Raw genomic sequence first — 16928 nt, 5'->3', positions numbered from 1 at the left:
TTGCTCTTGCCTGGTCAGTATTGCTACCGGGATCTGTAGTCTCTTCATTTGTTACGTTACTTCTTCTTTTGTCTCTTGCCCTCTTTTTTTCCAATTTTTTCCTTGAGTTCGTGAGTTGACAGGTTTCACTACATTTTCTGGACTCATTGGAGTCTACAATCTCCGAGGTTACTGCATCTGGTATTTGTTCATCATTTGTTTCACTTGGTTCACTTGTTTCGCTAGAGGTGGACATCCCCGTTTCATATAGGTCTGAGTCTGAGTCTGATTCCTCGGTAGGTACAATATTTCCTAGCTGTAGCATTGTCTCAGGGGAGGATATTTGCACACAGGGAGAGGAGGAGGTTTGCTCATGGCTCAATACTCCCCTTAGATGCTGAGGGAGATTCTCTCTTTTCTTAATTTGCTCGCTTTGCTCGATTGTGGTTGCAGTTATAGTTGTATTTATAGGTGTAGGTGTCCTGCTCTCTTCGACTCCCAGAGTTGGGTCTAATATCTGGTTTCCTGATTTCGGGCCTTGGACCCCTTTTACAGCCTCCACACTGATTTTCTCCAAAGGTGCACCAGTGTCACCCCCACAAGTACCGCTCACATTGCCTGCCGAGTTGCTCGTTTCAATTTTTGTAGAGTTGCTTGGTCCTTCCTTGGCTAGCGGACTAAAAATGTTAGAAATCCTAGGTTGTGACGAAGCTGGGAGTCCAGTGTTTTTCGCGGCAGCTTTCAGATTTTTTATTGTTTGTAGCCTCTGTGCTTTTTTGGCCATTAGTTCCATATTTGCGTTGTCCTCTGTGTCCTCTGTATCTCTCCCCCTCTCTTTTTCTTTCTCTTTCTCTTTCTCATTCTCTTTCTGTTTCAGTTTTCCCTTTTCCTTGACCTTTTCTGGGTTTTTATTTTTATTTTTATTTTTATTCTTGTCTCTCTCGATATATTCAGTACTCTCCACATTACTCTCTTTAGCTTTAGATCCTCTAGTTTCAGGTCGCCTTTGTATGTCCTTAGTTTTCTGCGGGGTAGGGTGTTTTGCGCTTTGAATGCTTTTGGTGTCCTCCCGTCTCCCCCGATTTTCCGGGCTCTCTGTGCTCTCTGGGATTTCAAGGGTCTGTACCTGCCTCTTCAACTGTGTCTGCATCTCATGGGTATCTTGCATATCTTGCATATCTTGAAAGACTAGGGCTTCCCCTTCTCCTCTATCTTGGATAATCTGTGATAGGCTTTGCTCTGGTTGTGCCCCTATTCCGTTATCACCAGCGATATTCCCAGCCATACCCTGCAATTGTATTAGAACTTGCACCTGACTCCGTAGCCTGTTTCGACCCTTTGCTTTTCTGGAGGGAGCTGGTGTTTTTCCTATTAAGCTTTTGTTTAATAAAACTGCCAGAACAGGCCAGGCCCTTTTTTTTGAACCAGTAATCGATCTACTATGGCTCTTAATAGTAATAGTATCCCAGTTTATATTAGTTACATGGATGCTGTATTGTAGCTTGATCGCAGAATTGGGAGTGCTATTTGGGTCTAATAGGGGTCCCAACCCCCTCCGCATCGCTGCTTTCTCCCCTGCTCCTGCTCCTGTTCTTATATATGTTTCCTGCTCCTTTTCCTGCTTTCGTTGTGGCCTACTCGGCTGCGTCCTCGTTTGTTCTCGCATTCACAATTGTTATCTTTTTCTTTTCTTCGATTAAATGGTCAACTCTTGGCTCTGCTATTGACCCTGCGCTCCGTGCTCCTGTTGCTTCCTAGGCAACGAAGCATGCGCAGCTTTAAAATGTCTGCTAGCAAGTCAGCAGATGACGAGAGAAGGGTTGAAGGCAGGTGCAGAGCAGTGAACAGTGATACAGCGCCGAGAACGATGTGCACGCTGCAATGAGCAATGAGGAGTCAGCTTTAAAATGTCTGCTAGCAAGTCAGCAGATGACGAGAGGAAGGTTAAAGGTAGGTGCAGAGGGCGGTGAGAGCAGTGAACAGATGATACAGCGCCGAGAACGATGTGCACGCTGCAATGAGCAATGAGGAATCAGGCAGGGCCAAGGTAGAGTCGAGGCAGGCGGACGTGGAGTTCGAAAAAAAGATATCTCAGATTCTCGGCCTCTCGACACAGAAGAAGAAAAGTGCCAATCATGCAGCTGTAGTTTTAATTCAGTTTGTGCTGTAGTCGCTATAAGCCCTGTAAGCCGTCTCGCTCTATATTTGAATGTCCTCGAGGCTTAGGTCCAACAAATATCTAACAGCTTTTTTTGATGCGTTTCTTATTGCACTAGACACTCTATTTTTATTCTTCCATTTTGCAAACATGCCCTCGCTTTCATATGAAAGAGCTGTGCACCAAGGATTTAAGTAGTTTGAGGTAATGTTACTATTGATGTTACTATTTATTATAAGGATTAAAGTACCCCCAACTGCACATGATAAAGATATTGAAAGTCACCTTAGAGTTCCATAACCTTAGAAAAGAGATAGGCCTTAAATTGCATTCTTCTTTATGGTCATGGAAAAATCTTTATGATATGCAGCAATGGGGACTTTATCTCTAATAAAAATAAGTGACCTGGGACAGAGCCAGTCAAGAAATGACCACAGAACTCAACTATGTTAACTGGTTATTGGTGAATTCAGACTTCCCAATGCCCACGTTACTCTTTAAATAGCATTAGAAAAAATTTGAATCTTTCTGCATTTTTGCAACAAATATTTAACAGCTTTTTTGGTAGGTCAAATTTCGCACTAGAGATTCGATTTTCGTTCATGTTAGCAAACATGCTTTCATATGAGAGAGCTATGCATCAAGTATTTAGATGGTTTCTGGGAAAGGTAATGGTGTGACCATGTATTACAATGAATAAACTACACCATGTTTTACATAATAAGGCTATTGCTACTCACATCAGAGGTTCATAACCTTTGGCCCCTTTCCTCTATACGACCATGGAACTTCTCACTGACTTGCAATATCCTTATAATGTAGGGCAAGGGGTACTTTCCATGTTTTGTAAGTCACCTCACTTCGGAGTTCCATTACCTTAAAAAAAGACCTCGGCCAAGTAAGCTTTTCAAACATGTAACAGAATTAGCACTATGAAGGTTTTTTCCAGCTTCAACATGTATTATAGAAATCACGGCATCTTACCAAATAATCACACCATCGTACCCTACTTTGCATGGGGATGTTAACAACGTTAGCCACTGTCTTTATGAGTGTCTGATATTTCAAAATGTCCTTGCAGTCTGGGAAAGAGAGTAGGTTCTGTTATTCGCAGGCTCTCCCAAATGTAGTTGTCAGTGTACTTACCTGACTACACAGGATAGGTTCTTATCCATAGATGGTTGCAGAGAAGGTCCCAGAACCATAATTTTCATGAGTCTTTGCTTTCCTCTCACGGTTGGGCATTTATGAGTGTCCACCTTTCTATTTGGTAGAAACAAGCAGCGCTGGGATGGGTAAAGGTAGGGCTGAAATAAGATGTGACTGAGAAAGGTTGTTGTCACTCCCATCTCATGTGGTGCTGGCTCCAGCAGAGTAGGAAGAAATACCTTAAATTTATTGTATACCTGTTTTAGATAGCGCCCATATACTGAAAAGTAGAAGGTTTATTTAATTTAACACAGAAGCAAAGCTTTACAAAAAGATAAACAGCACTGTGAAACTAAAGAACTTGAAAAAACGTGGCTCAGGGGAAAAAAATTGTAAAATGAGCTATGGTCAATAAAGCCATAATACAAGGAACAGAAGTGAAGAGAAGGCAGAAGATGAGAATGGACATCTTTGAAAGTTTTGATGATTTTTTTCTCTGATTCCAAGTTCTGATCCTTTATACGGTGCGCCATCTCTGAAGTATTGTCTGGCACCATGTGTAAAGATTTACCCCCATTAATGAAGCATCCAACAAAGGAACAAACAGCATAATTACCACTGGTATCAGTATCGGGGGGGGGGGGGGGAGGAGTGGGGGAGAAGGGGAGTTCTTATCGATGTTGAGAAAATTAAACTTTTAAGTTCTCCTTAGTGGCCCAAGGGCTTTGTAATCAGCACCCAGGGTCTTAGTACTGCAGCGCAGAAGGGGGTGACTCTAGAGTACCAGATGTGGACATTTATGGCTACAGAACCAAGAAGTCTGGAATTTCTATAAGGTCAGAAATGTTTCTTTATCAAAGGCTAAAAATAGCCAATTACTTCATACCAATGTTGGCTTTAACAGACATGTCCTCTTTTTGGTACCACTTCACTGTTTGCACTTAAGGAAATTTCTGGAGATAAAGGGTAACAAAAGAAGACAAGTATATGCACAGAGCATCTAAGCCAGAGAACAATTTGCGTTGCTAAGAAATGAAAGTAGTCTTCTCGCGCAGTATTTCTTTGACCAGCTAAAAAAAATCCCTTGCAGATTGCACAATCCTCTTCCACACAGCTAAGGTAGGGGCAATAAATCTAGTGATTAGTCCTGAACTTTCAAAAGAGACTGGCTTTTTTGTCTTTGGCCTGACTCACAACCAAAAGCTGAAGCTTGAAAAATAGTATGATGCTACAGAAATAAAAAGCGTGAGATTCCCTTTATCTGCCCCATTGAGAAAACCAGTAAGTCAGCCAGAGCGTTTACCAGAACACTTCAAAGTCATCTGTTTTTTAAAGTTTAATTTTATATTTTTCGTGCTCCCGCCGGCACTCAGCTCGCGGCGGCAGCCGGTGCTGGCCAGTAACGGTCTCCCTCTCTCCCCATGCTTTCCTTGTTCACTGTGCCTGCCCTCATCCTTATAGTTATCTCCCTTCCCTCTTCAGTATTTGCGTTGGTTGTGGTGCTATAGCAGTTCCCCATGATTTTCTAAGTCTTGTATGCTGGTAATGTCACTAGACTTATGATGTTTGGCTAAATTCCATTGCGTAAGTCGCTCTGATTTGATGCAAATGTGTTCTGATTGTATTGACTTTGTCAAATAAAGGTTTTCAAAACTTAAAAAAAATGAAATAAACCATATCGGCATTGTGTTTGCAAAAAAAAAAAAAAAAAGTTGTTGCACCAGGGATATTGTGCTTCATAACTAAATACTTATAAGGTCCCAAAAGCGAGACCTATTGGCTATGCCAATGCTTTTGTTTGTGCGACTTGAAGTTGTTGCTTGGGAGTGCTGTTCAACTGCTCGGAAATATTTCTGTGGTTTGTTTTTGGTTCTGGTGTGCTGCACCATGGCCATATATGAAAGATAAAGGAAGAGGCAGAGATTGACGCTTGAGAGTGAGGCAGGGACAGTCAGTGGAAGATAGAGAGAAGAAAGCAGACAAGAGGCAGAGACAGGCACAGACAGGCACATTGTAAAAGTCAGAGAAACTGGGGAACAGAGAGAGGCCGGGGCAAGTTGTGGAAAAGCTAGAGATGCAGAGTCAGTGGAAAAGATAGAGACAGACAGCAGAAGAGACAAACAGGTAAAGATAGAAAGACGCCCTGGAAAACAGAGAGAAGAAGAGACCGAGGCTTGTGGAGAGATGGACCGACCTTTCAAAAAGACAGCGACAGACACAGTTCCCGTGTTTTTCCACGTGTCCACTTAGAGTGCTCCGTGTGTAAAAGAACGCCTTCTTCCTGTTTCAATGACATGGCATCAGACTGGAATGTAAGCAGGCAGGCCTCTTCATGTTGATAAAACAAAACAGGACACTCGCATTGTCATTCCGCACTGTCCAAAGTAATTGCCCTTTTATGTGCAACGGGGAAAAGCGCCAGACATTTCTAATCTTTCTAAAAAATCAAGGAAGGTTCTAGAAGTTTGTGCTTTACATTAATGACACATTTTAGCAAGAACAAGTTCACATGGCCCCACTCTACAAACAGCCATATATTTAATCCTGGCAGGAGTTGTGTGTAAGTGTTTGCATATGTCCCCTTTGGCCTGCAGCAACAGGTGGCACTTTTACAACTCGTGATGCTTGAGAAGATATACATAAAGCATGCAGAGAAGCCCCCTCCAGCCCCTAGCCATACTGAAGACATTACAGCGCCAAGTTGAGTTTTTGGCACAAACACAAACAGAATTCGCACGTTTGAAGTTCCTGTGCCACACAATATATTTCCGCCTGCTGTCTCACTTCCTTCTAGTGGCTCTGCCTCCCAAGTGAAGGTGGTATTAAAAAAAATGCATTCAATTATTTCATTGAAGCACGAACTTCAGCAAAAGCAAAGCGTCTGCTGTATACATTTCACCAACCCCTGTCTGAGTGTGAAGGGGCACAGAGTGAACTGAAAGCATCATTGATAAACAAGAGCATGGCTGTATATTGTACAGGTCATACCTAACATACATGCGCAGGGATGAACCGGGACATGCCTGTGTTTTACACACACAGTGAAATACCTCTGAAGTGATAAACATGCCTGCATATGCCACAGATCACACAATGCCCTGGTGTGGTAAGCGATTACTTATGGGTATTGATATTACATACCTCAGAACCGCACACCGTACAATACATGTGCAGAATAAACAGGGGCCTAGCTGAATTTTACATCCACCAAACAGTACTGTGTAATGGTAAACAGGAGAATGGCTCCGTATGTAGACAGATCAGACAGATGATTCAGGATACATGCAGTGATAAACAAGCGCGGCAGCGGGGCCGCGAAAGTGAAAGCGACATAGCAACAGGGGGCACTTTTACAACTCTTTATGCCTGAGAAGGTATGCATAAGAGAAGCCCCCTCCAGCCCCTTGCCATTCTGAAGACATTACAGTGCCAAGTTGCGTTGTTGCGTGTTTGGCACAAACACAAACAGAATTTGCCCGTTTGAAGTTCCCGTGCCATACAATATATATCCGGCTACCGTCTCACTTCGTTCTAGTGGTTCTGCCTCCCAAATGCGTGTGGTATTTAGAAAATTCATTCAATTATTTTATTGAAGCACGAACTTTAGCAAAAGCAAAGCATCTGCTGTATAAATGTCACCAACCCCTGTCTGAGTGTCAGGAGGCACATAGTGAGCTGAAAGCATCATTGATAAACTAGAGCATGGCTGTATATCGCTCGAAAAAGCACAAAAGTTAAAGGAATTTAGAAAAACAGATGACCCAAGGGCGAGCCACTGCTCGTTCCCGCAACGTGGATGCCAGCACAAGCACAAGTGCTTGAAAAGAGCTGACCAATTTCAAAAGGTCATTTCCTAGAGCAGCGCTGCGCTAGGCTCGACCTGAAAAAGATAAGCCCTCAATTCGCTATTAAGTCCGCCAATGGACGGAAATAGTTGTTAATAAAAAGCCAGGGGCTCAAAACGAAACCATGTGGAACACCAGCAGTCAGGGCTTGTGGCTTGAATCTCACATTAGCTGAAAAGATCTGAAAAGTACGGTCTTTTAGGAAAGAAACAAGCCACATCAAGGCAGAACTTTCAAGACCTAAAGACTTTAGGTTGCCAGCCAGGATAGTATTAGACAAATAAAGTATCTTACTACAGAAATAATGGGCAAATCAATTGGCCTAAATTCAAGCTGCACAGAGATTCCAAGGCACATCAGTGGTTTTGATAAAATTACAACCTGATGTCTGTGTCATTGAACAATCTTCCTACTTCCTCAAGCTATAAGAGTAAACATATTCAGGTGCGTTGTTGCAAATATTCTATAATGTTTAATTGATGATTTTAGAAGACCATTCATAGATACTGTAACAAATGCAGAGTAAACATATATGCCTAATACTACCACTAGTGAAATACTGGAGGGAGAGCAACAAAATGTGGGCATAGCTGAAAGGGCAGTTGGTTAAATAACTGCAGTGGTTAAGATAGACCACGTTATTATCAAGATGTATTGGTGGACACAGCAAGCACAACATGAGTCTGGCTAATCAATAAAACACGACAAGTTACAAATAGAGAAAAAGTAGTCACCCACCTCTGAGAGCCTCCATGTTGTCATCCTTCTTTCTGAAAGTCTTTTGAATACCAGTGATTCTGAGAGGTAAAAAATTAAACAAAACATTTTAGGACAATAAATAATCACTTTGATTGAGTATATGTTTATGAAACAGGGCACATTTCTTTACCGAGGGCATAAAAAAAGACACAAATCAAAGACCAAGGATGGAGTAGAGACACAGAGAAGGACCCAGCAAAAGACCAGAGGTACATTATAGAACATGGGGTACACGGGGGAGCAAGGGCATAATGAAAGACTAAGGACGCGAGACATCATGAAAGACCAGGGACAATATGAATCATTAGGGACACTACATCAAACCAATGGTACATAATGAACAGAAGAAAAACTAAGAGCAGCATAAAGGAAAGGGGCACAATTAAGGACCAGCCATATAATTAGGGATCCCAAAACAGAGCCTTAGAAACAGGGGAGGTGAGTCGTAATAAGCATACCAAACACAAAAAATGAAAGATTAGTGCTTAAATCTGTGGCATATAAAAATGGTTAGGGAGGAAAAAATGCTTGCGGTGCACAGAAAAGAAAGGTAGAACATACAAAATAGCACAGGTGCAAAAAAGAAACATAGCATAGTAAGGAGCAGTGATATGTCATGGAATTGAGAGCAGAATGAAAAGATGGAGACAAAAAATACCGGAGGGAAATGTCAGACTTTGTTCGGGGGGGATTAACTGGGCAGGCAGGGGTTACTGGGCTACAGCCATTGAGGCTGGGGCCATTTGCCTCTATTGTTCCTAGGTGCATCCTACTATGGCTCTGAAAAACTGAGCAAAGTCCAATCCCTCCCGCACTTGACTCTGTGGTCTCAATGACAACTAGTTTTGTTCTTCAATACTTTATTTCGGCTTGGTTAACCATAACAACAGATAGACATTTTTCTGTCTCACAAAACATGTTATAATAGTACAAAATGTGTTTCAAAAGATTAAAATAGCGTAAAAATCAGCCCGCTACAGTACAAAAATCCAGTTACCCTTCTTACCCCCATCAAATATTCAATTTGAAAAATCTTCCACTGACAAGGAAGAATGCAGATGTGACTCAACTTTTAGCAGCACATAAGACAAGAGATATTTCTTCCACTATACAGTCACAGGTAACTTGTTGATTCCAATTCTACACAGTGACAATAAGAATCTAGAGACGCTAAACACAAATATCTAAAGATCCTAGATGCTTCCCAAAAATGGACAATACCCAGCCGCTTACACACTGGGATAATCCATTTCTTATGGGGTTAAGAATAGCTGGGACAGGGTAACAGGAAATGATCCACAGATTCCTCCAACAGTAAACAAAAGGAACATTTAGATGTTAAAGAGTTGTTGTGTGGCTTAATGGTTCCGAGACAGAGATCCTGAAGAAGCCAAGAAATATATTTTCCAGCTGCTGGACCCGTTACTTACAGACAAATCACTCACCTCTGCCCTACGCCCGACTTACCACTTGGGTTACTTCCCGGCCCTTTTACAAGAGCGATGCGCCCTGAAATGGCAGGCTGGACCGCTGCCGGCCTAATGACCTGGGGTGATTTATTCATTGACTCGAATCTCTTTTTTTTATTTTTTTATTAAGAACCAGTATCAGCATAAGACATTACACTTAACATAAAGACATTGAATAAAGTACATACATTTGAACTCAGTAATATATAAAAAACAACAAAAAAAAAAGAAGATGATATAATCAGTAGCAGATATAATATGCGAGAATTATCGAGAAAACAGAGCAGAAAAGCAAATGTGTTGACGGGGATTACAAAAGCAATAACATAACTAGACAGAGTCTCATAAAACTCAGCCAATTCCGCTAGGAAATAAACCTTCTTTCCAAATAGAGATTGGGCGCCAAAGTTCTTCACCACGAAGTTTTGTTTTAGATCCCCTGGTGGCAAATATTGCAGATTCATAATTAAAGACAGCAAGAAAACGAGCTGACCACATTTGAAAGCTAGGGGGAAGATTATCCTTCCAGCGAGCAGATAAAATTAATCTCAGTACAGCTGTACCTATAAATATTAGTCTTTGTTCTGATTTAGTTAGGTTTAGCAAGCTGTCATACTCCAGAACATATAGGGTGTCAGATTCGGGAAATTTATGATGGAAAACTTTCTCCCAAAATGAAGCAATCATACTTTTTATAAGAAGAAGTTCGGGGCAGCTACTAAACATATGCGTTAATGTCGCTGGGCCTTGTGAGCAGCGTGGGCATAGATCAGTCTCCCTTTTACCCCACACGAATAGTTTAGCCGGAGTAAAATATAAATCATATATTGTATTTTACAATTGTGCCCTTAAATTGCTAGCCATAAACAAATTATTGCTTATATCAAGTACTTTATCTATATCAATATCAGGGTTATTTAATTTTACCGCCCATTTAGTTTCTGTTTTCTCGATATCGTCATTAATATTTGTTAGAAGAATATCATAGAATGTTCCTATCCTAGTTTTTGAGATAGTTCATGCTTCTATTAGGTCGTTCTTCTGGAGACTGATTAAGTCCCTTTTTGCTTTTAATTTTGCATGAAGTTGGGCGAATTTGAGAAAGTCCCCTTCAGGAAGACCAAATTTTGTTTTTAGATCTTGAAATGTAGTATGTGGGCCATTTACCCAAACATCTCTAACTGTTCTTATGCCCAATCTTTGCCATTTCTTAGCCGTATGATCAAAAACGAGACCAGAAGTAATAGTGGATTGGAGTAGGGGCGTGTACCGGTTAATTTTGCCGATCTGCATATGTTTAAGTATCTGATTCCAAATTAGCCAGGCGCTTTTAATGATTTCGCCCTTAAGTTGTTTATAGTGGGTATTTTCAGTTTTTCTTAATAATAGACCATTGGCTTCTTGCCCAACTACCAATTCATAAATTGTAGGGATTGTGGTGTTAGTAGTACCAGAGATAGACGGTGATTCTAGAATCATTGGTTTTAAGTGTTTTAAAAAAGCTGCCCAATGATACAGGATAATATTCGGTGCTGTAAGGCCACCTCTATTGAATGGAATGGATAGGTAAGACAGTGACCGTCTAATTTTCCCATATTGCCAAACAAATTTAGAAATGAGCTTGTTGATTAACATAATTATCTTAGGATCTACAATTAAAGGGATTGATCGAAAAAGATAAAGGCATTTCGGTAGTATATTCATTTTCAAATAATTCACCCTACCAATAATGGAAAGATATAAACCATTTACCCTGTCCAGATCTGTCTTGATCTTATCTATAAGTGGATCAAAGTTATTTTTAACTAATGTCTTAGTATTAGTAGATAAGATCACACCAAGATACGCAGCTTTTTTTTCCTATTCTTATATCTAAGCATACAATGTTGTCTGCACAATACAATGGTTTTTCCCCTATTCAGAGAGTAACCCGAGTAGTTGCCATATTGCAAGGAGAGCTGTTCAATTTCGTGCAACGCTTCTATCGGGTGAGTTGTTAATACCGCGATGTCATCAGCGTATGCCAAAACTTAGTTTCATATTGATTACATAGGATTGGCTTGATATTATTTTCTAACAATTTTAGGATAAAGGGTTTAATATAAAGGGCGAAAAGTAAAGGTGAGCAGGGACACCCTTGTCTTGTGCCTCTTGTAATGTTAATAAAAACGGATTCCAAACCTGATAATGAAATTCTTGCTTTAGGTTGATGATACATGGATTTTATAGATTTAAGAAATTTAGGGCCGAAATTAAGACGTGCCATGGCAACCCACAAAAAGTTCCATTAAACACGATCAAAGGCTTTCTCAGCGTCAAGCAGGATCATAGACATCTTGCCCCCCACGACAGACATGGCATCAAATAGGGCAATAGCCCGGCGAATATGGTCGGTGGTCCCTTTACCCGGAACGAAGCCATGCTGCCACGGAGAGACCAGGTGCCCAATGATCCCGCTGAGTCTGAGAGCCATCACTTTGGCATATAATTTGGAGTCCGAATTTATCAATGAAATGGGGCAATACGAAGTCAACTGCTCGGGTGATTTTCCCTTCTTAGAAAAAAACTATAATACTAGCCTCATCCCAAGAACGTGGGGGAATGCCATTGTACTGAACACCCAAAAATAAATCCAGTAATAGGGGGCTTAGTTGGAGACTAAGGGTTTTATAAATTTCAATTGGCAATTTGTCAGGGCCTGCTGCTTTACCAGAAGATAAAAGTGATAGGGCTACAACAACTTCATCCAATGTGATCTCGGCTTAAAGTTCTTCTCTCACCTCATTATCTAGTAAGCTGGTGGCTGCTGAATTATTAAGAAAGCCAGCCAAGAAGGTATCAATATCTTTTTCCGAATTAGTCACTTCTTCAGAGTATACATTTTGATAATATCGTTGGAATTGTAGAATAATATCTGTCGGTTGGACGTAAGTCCGTCCACCATCTACAATAGTGGTAATATTATTGGAATTTTTTTTTTGATGTGTTCGTAATGCCAATTGTTTACCTATTTTTTCCCCACTTTCGTAAACCTTCTTTCTATAGGCTCTATAAGTTTGAGCTGCTTCTTGGCTTAGATCAGTATTAAGTTCAGCTTTTAAAACCGCAACTCGAAGCCATTGATTATTGGAATCTTTGCCCCGTTCAATCAGGGAGGTGTGCTCGAATTCAGCTTTAGTCAGTTCAGACAACTTTATTTCATAAAAATTTCTAGTTTTGGTTCGTGCGGCATATTGAAAACTGGAGATCTCTCCTCTTAAGGCGGATTTGTATGAATCCCAAACTACGTTTCTAGACGCGCTGAAACGATTTATATTAAAAAACTCTTCAGTCCATTTTTTAATGTGTGAAATGAATTCAATAAACGAGAGTAATTTCCTGTCAAATGACCAAGATCGTTGTTGAGCGGAAAGAGGAGTGATTGTAACTGCAAGGATTAATGCATTGTGGTCTGAAATTATTCGTGGAATTTTTTTTATATCTGATTGTGAAATGACCTCTCCAGTAGCAAATATGTAGTCGATTCGAACCTGTTTTTGATGCGGATGAGAGAAGTAGGTAAATCCTTGATCGTATGGATTGTTCTGTAACCACTTATCAGTTAAGCCAAAATTAGCTATAAGCCTCCTGACAGCTTTGTATACTCTGGGTTTATGTCCTCGGTATTTTGTTTTAGAGGAGATATTAGATAATGGTGGTATTAATGAGATATTAAGATCACCACACAAAACTAGCGGGCCCTGCCAAGTAGGCAATTCGATTTCTAATTCTTCAAAGATTGTGGGATCATCTTGATTTGAGCCATATACCGTGCAAATGGTTATACCACAAGCGAGTTTAGCAATAGCCCATCTGCCATGGGGATCTGAAAGGTATCGTACACTTGGTCCAAGATTGTTCTTCGCGAGTATTGCTACCCACCTTATATTCGAGGATTGTGTGGAGACAGCTAATAGATTGTACCCATTCATATTTAACCACGATTTTTTGATCCATGGTACATGGGTTTCTTGGAGGCATAGTACATCTACTGGGGTTAGTTTAAGCAGCTCAGCCAAGCATCTGCGCTTATCCCCTGTTAATAACCCTCCAACATTCCAAGTTTGGATACTTAATCTACCCATTGTTTATAGGAAATGGTTGTAGCATCGCCTCAAGCATATAAAACTTTATTATAGAACAATTATCTAAATCTGTTACTGCTCTATTTGGTACCCTTTTAAGTGTTTCTTTAGCTGAAAAACCTGGTTCTTTTTTTTCCTTTTGTATTTTCACCTCCCTAGGTGGCCCTCCCGTGTCCCCCCCTAGCAACCCCACCCCCCTTCCCCTGGACCCCCCCCCCCATTCAGTGGGCAATCAGACTCACACAGAGTCTGAGTGATGCAGTCACAGCATAGTGTCTAATCTACCGCTTAAAAAATATTTGACTCATAGAATTACCAAAACGAAAAGAAAGAAGGATTGAGAGAAGAGAGAAGGATAGAAGCGGATCGTTTACACAATATCAGTGATATACTAAAAATGATAGACCCCGGTAGAAATGCAAATATTAACACATATGAAACATCATCTAGGGGTGTATTAAGCCATTAGTTAAATTATAAGAGACAAGCGTTTCCCCCCCGTACAATTACTACATATCTACAGAGAACAAGAAAGTTTTCAAATTCATTCGTATTCTGGAAATATTTAAGAAATCTGATCTAGGTAAGCCTTTGCTTTGATTGAAAACATTTTGTAAGGCCGCCATGTACAATTTTTTACTTTGCGGGGTTATTGAGATATGCTTGTGCGCCTTTATCTTGAAACGGTTTGATCAGAGAACGAAGCCGCCAACGTCTTTCCACAGTAACGTGGCAAAAGTCTGGTCTTGAAAAATATGCAAAATCATTATACTGCACTTTGTTGTCAGGCCTAGCTTTATCGGCAACAATCTGTCTTACCAAAAAATTCCCAAAATAAACCAAAATAGCTCTGGGATATATGCCCGGTTTCGTAGGGATATTAAATGGCATCTGGTGGGCTCGTTGAACCTCTGCATTCAAGTTCCAATCTTTGAGGGCGGCAAGGGACTCTTCTAGCAGTTTAACCACGAAAGCTCGGGTATCGCCCCCCCCTCAAGTTTCTCCGGGACGCCTAAAATACGAAGATTGTTCCGACGTTGCCGGTTTTCAAACTCCTCCAGCTTCCACTTGATATCTACAAGCTCGGCATCTTGAAGTTTAACACGTTCAGCATTCAGCATAGTCTCTTTCTCATTAGTCACAACCCTGGCCTCCATCTCAGTGACTCTTTCACCTATCAGAGTACATGATTTAGAGAGTTTTCTAACAACTCCTTGCATTTTTTGAAGTGCGGCGCAAGATCTCTTACTATCTTGAGCAGTCTCTTCTCTATGAGCCGCTATGGCCTGCAGAATAGTCTCTACGGCTGATTGAGAAACCTCCAAATTTGCTGAGGCTGAGGCATTTGATGTTGCAGCTAATTGTGGAGGTAAGTTAGGAACCGTCTGGTTATCCTTAGAGCCCTTTTCCAATATCCTAGTGGTGGCTTTAGGTCTGGCTCTGATCGTGTTAATGTTAGAGTCTTGCTCATCAGTGCTTTCCCCATAGGAACTGAGTGGTGGTTCAGATTCTTCCGAGCCCTCCAAGGAATCAGTTTCATCCGACCACTCCTCCTGAATATTTAAACCATTCTCATCAGAGAAAGAGTAAAATTCGCTAGGTTCCTTCTCCTTCTCTTCAGATAAATGATTCTTTAAAGTGCTTTCCCCTGTTGCTATTTGACTTAATGAATGGGCCCCATCTAGCAAGTCTGAGTCCGCACAGTCAGCATTCTGTTGTAAAGGGGGTGCAATCGAAAGTTCAGTAAGAGTTGTATGGAGCCTACTAGGAGACAGTTGACTGGGTTCGATCGTCCCTGATGGGGTTGAATCTATTTGTACCCCCAAAACATTTTCCCCAGCCCCTGAAAAAGACATACAATGTCGCACTGGCTCTAAGACCTGATTTGCACTAATCGGGATCTCGATTATACCAGAGAGAGGAGCAGACTCGTCGATGTTACTTACAGCTTCGATGTTCACTGAAGGAGGTTGTAATTCAGGAGTTACACAAGTTTCTGCAGATGAGTTTTCATAGGATTGTCCCAATTGCGCGGTGGTGGTAGTGGTGGAGGTGGGAGATAAGGTACCAGTCTCTTTTGTCGTATTTCTCTTGTTGGAGCCACTCAGAAGACCTTTCTTGAGAAATAAATCCAATACCGTGCCACCAGTTGAATTTAGTTTCCTAGGGGCAGCGTGGAGATCCTGTCTTGCTGTTAAATCCGATGTAGCCTGCTGGCTTCGCGTCTTAGATTTGCCAGAGCTAGTTGGTAAGCGTGTTCCTTCATCTTCGTCAAGCACCTCTTCGAGCTGCTCATGCTGCTGGCGTTCAGCTTCCTTACGATGAATCCTGGCCGCCTTAGCAACCCGTGCTCTAGTTGCTGCGGCAGATGCAGAAGACTTTGCCGGCATGTTTTTAACCAAACCCGGGTCTATGTCGGTTATTTTCCTCACACTCCGTGATTTTATTATCACGAAAGCCACTCCACCAAATTTCGCTGTAGCCAATTCAGAGCTGCAGTCAGCAAAGGAGTCCTCTGCTACAATGTTTCCACAATCTTCGAAGTCAGAATGAAATTGATCCTGCAGCGGAGTCGGAGTCGAAGTTGGAGCCCCACCCTGCAGCGCCGATTGCGTGGAATCAGCTGCAGCTGCGGCTGGGAGGGTCGGGAAAAATGCTCGCGGCACTGCAGTGAAGCCGAGCGAGGCTCCCGGGATAGTGAAGGACTGGAGCCGCTCGCAGGGAACGTAGACTTCGAAAAGAAGCATAAGGATCTCTCTCGGCTCAAACAGTTCAGCGCTAGTAGGTTACCCAATTAACTAGTTTGCAGTCGGGCAGGAAAAGTTAACCGTAATCCTTCGATCCTTCAGCATGTTAGTTTTTCAAGCGGAGCTCAGACACAGTGCTGCTTACACGGTCTACGGACAGACCGCCATCTTGCCCCAGCAGTTAGAAAATTGATTGACTCGAATCTCAGCGACTTTGAAACTCTTGTAGGCGATTAGGGCATTCACCCAGGCTCATTCATATTTTATGTGTAACTCACATACCAGATATTTAAGCCATGGGGTAATACACACAATGAACCTAAAACATCCAGTTTACCCCAAACATTACTATACATGGTATGGTTAAGAGGGCAATCACCATGATTTATAACTCTTTGAGACCAGATACCATACCACTCTTAGCTCCACTTAGAAAATACAGGGAAACAGCACTATCAACCTCACTAACTGACAAACAGTGGATACAGTAGATACAGTGCATAGGGTTCCCGAAGATAATATCAACAAATACCACAATGAAATACACTCAATTTAATTACTTTCACCATACATATCTCACTCCAAATAGGCTGGCACAAATGTACACAAATTCTCCTGATATAAGCCTCTATGTCACAACCCCGAAGCCACATTTATACACATGGTGTGAGCTTGCCCTTATATGACAGCATACTGGA

At 41.5% G+C, this 16928-nt stretch overlaps 1 protein-coding gene across 2 annotated transcripts in view; it reads right to left on the bottom strand.

Annotated features, from left to right (window-relative positions):
- ABCA5 (ATP binding cassette subfamily A member 5) overlaps nt 1–16928 on the bottom strand; it is a 1464780-nt gene that overhangs the window by 1132719 nt on the left and 315133 nt on the right. For both annotated transcript variants that reach the window (XM_078654285.1, XM_078654286.1), the window contains exon 11: nt 7870–7928. In XM_078654285.1, the coding sequence (XP_078510411.1) occupies nt 7870–7928 (59 nt within the window). The remainder of the gene's footprint in view (nt 1–7869; nt 7929–16928) is intronic.

Source organism: Lissotriton helveticus, chromosome 7, assembly GCF_964261635.1.
Source record: "Lissotriton helveticus chromosome 7, aLisHel1.1, whole genome shotgun sequence".
Classification (NCBI taxonomy): domain Eukaryota; kingdom Metazoa; phylum Chordata; class Amphibia; order Caudata; family Salamandridae; genus Lissotriton; species Lissotriton helveticus.
This window is presented reverse-complemented; position numbering and strand designations above follow the sequence as displayed.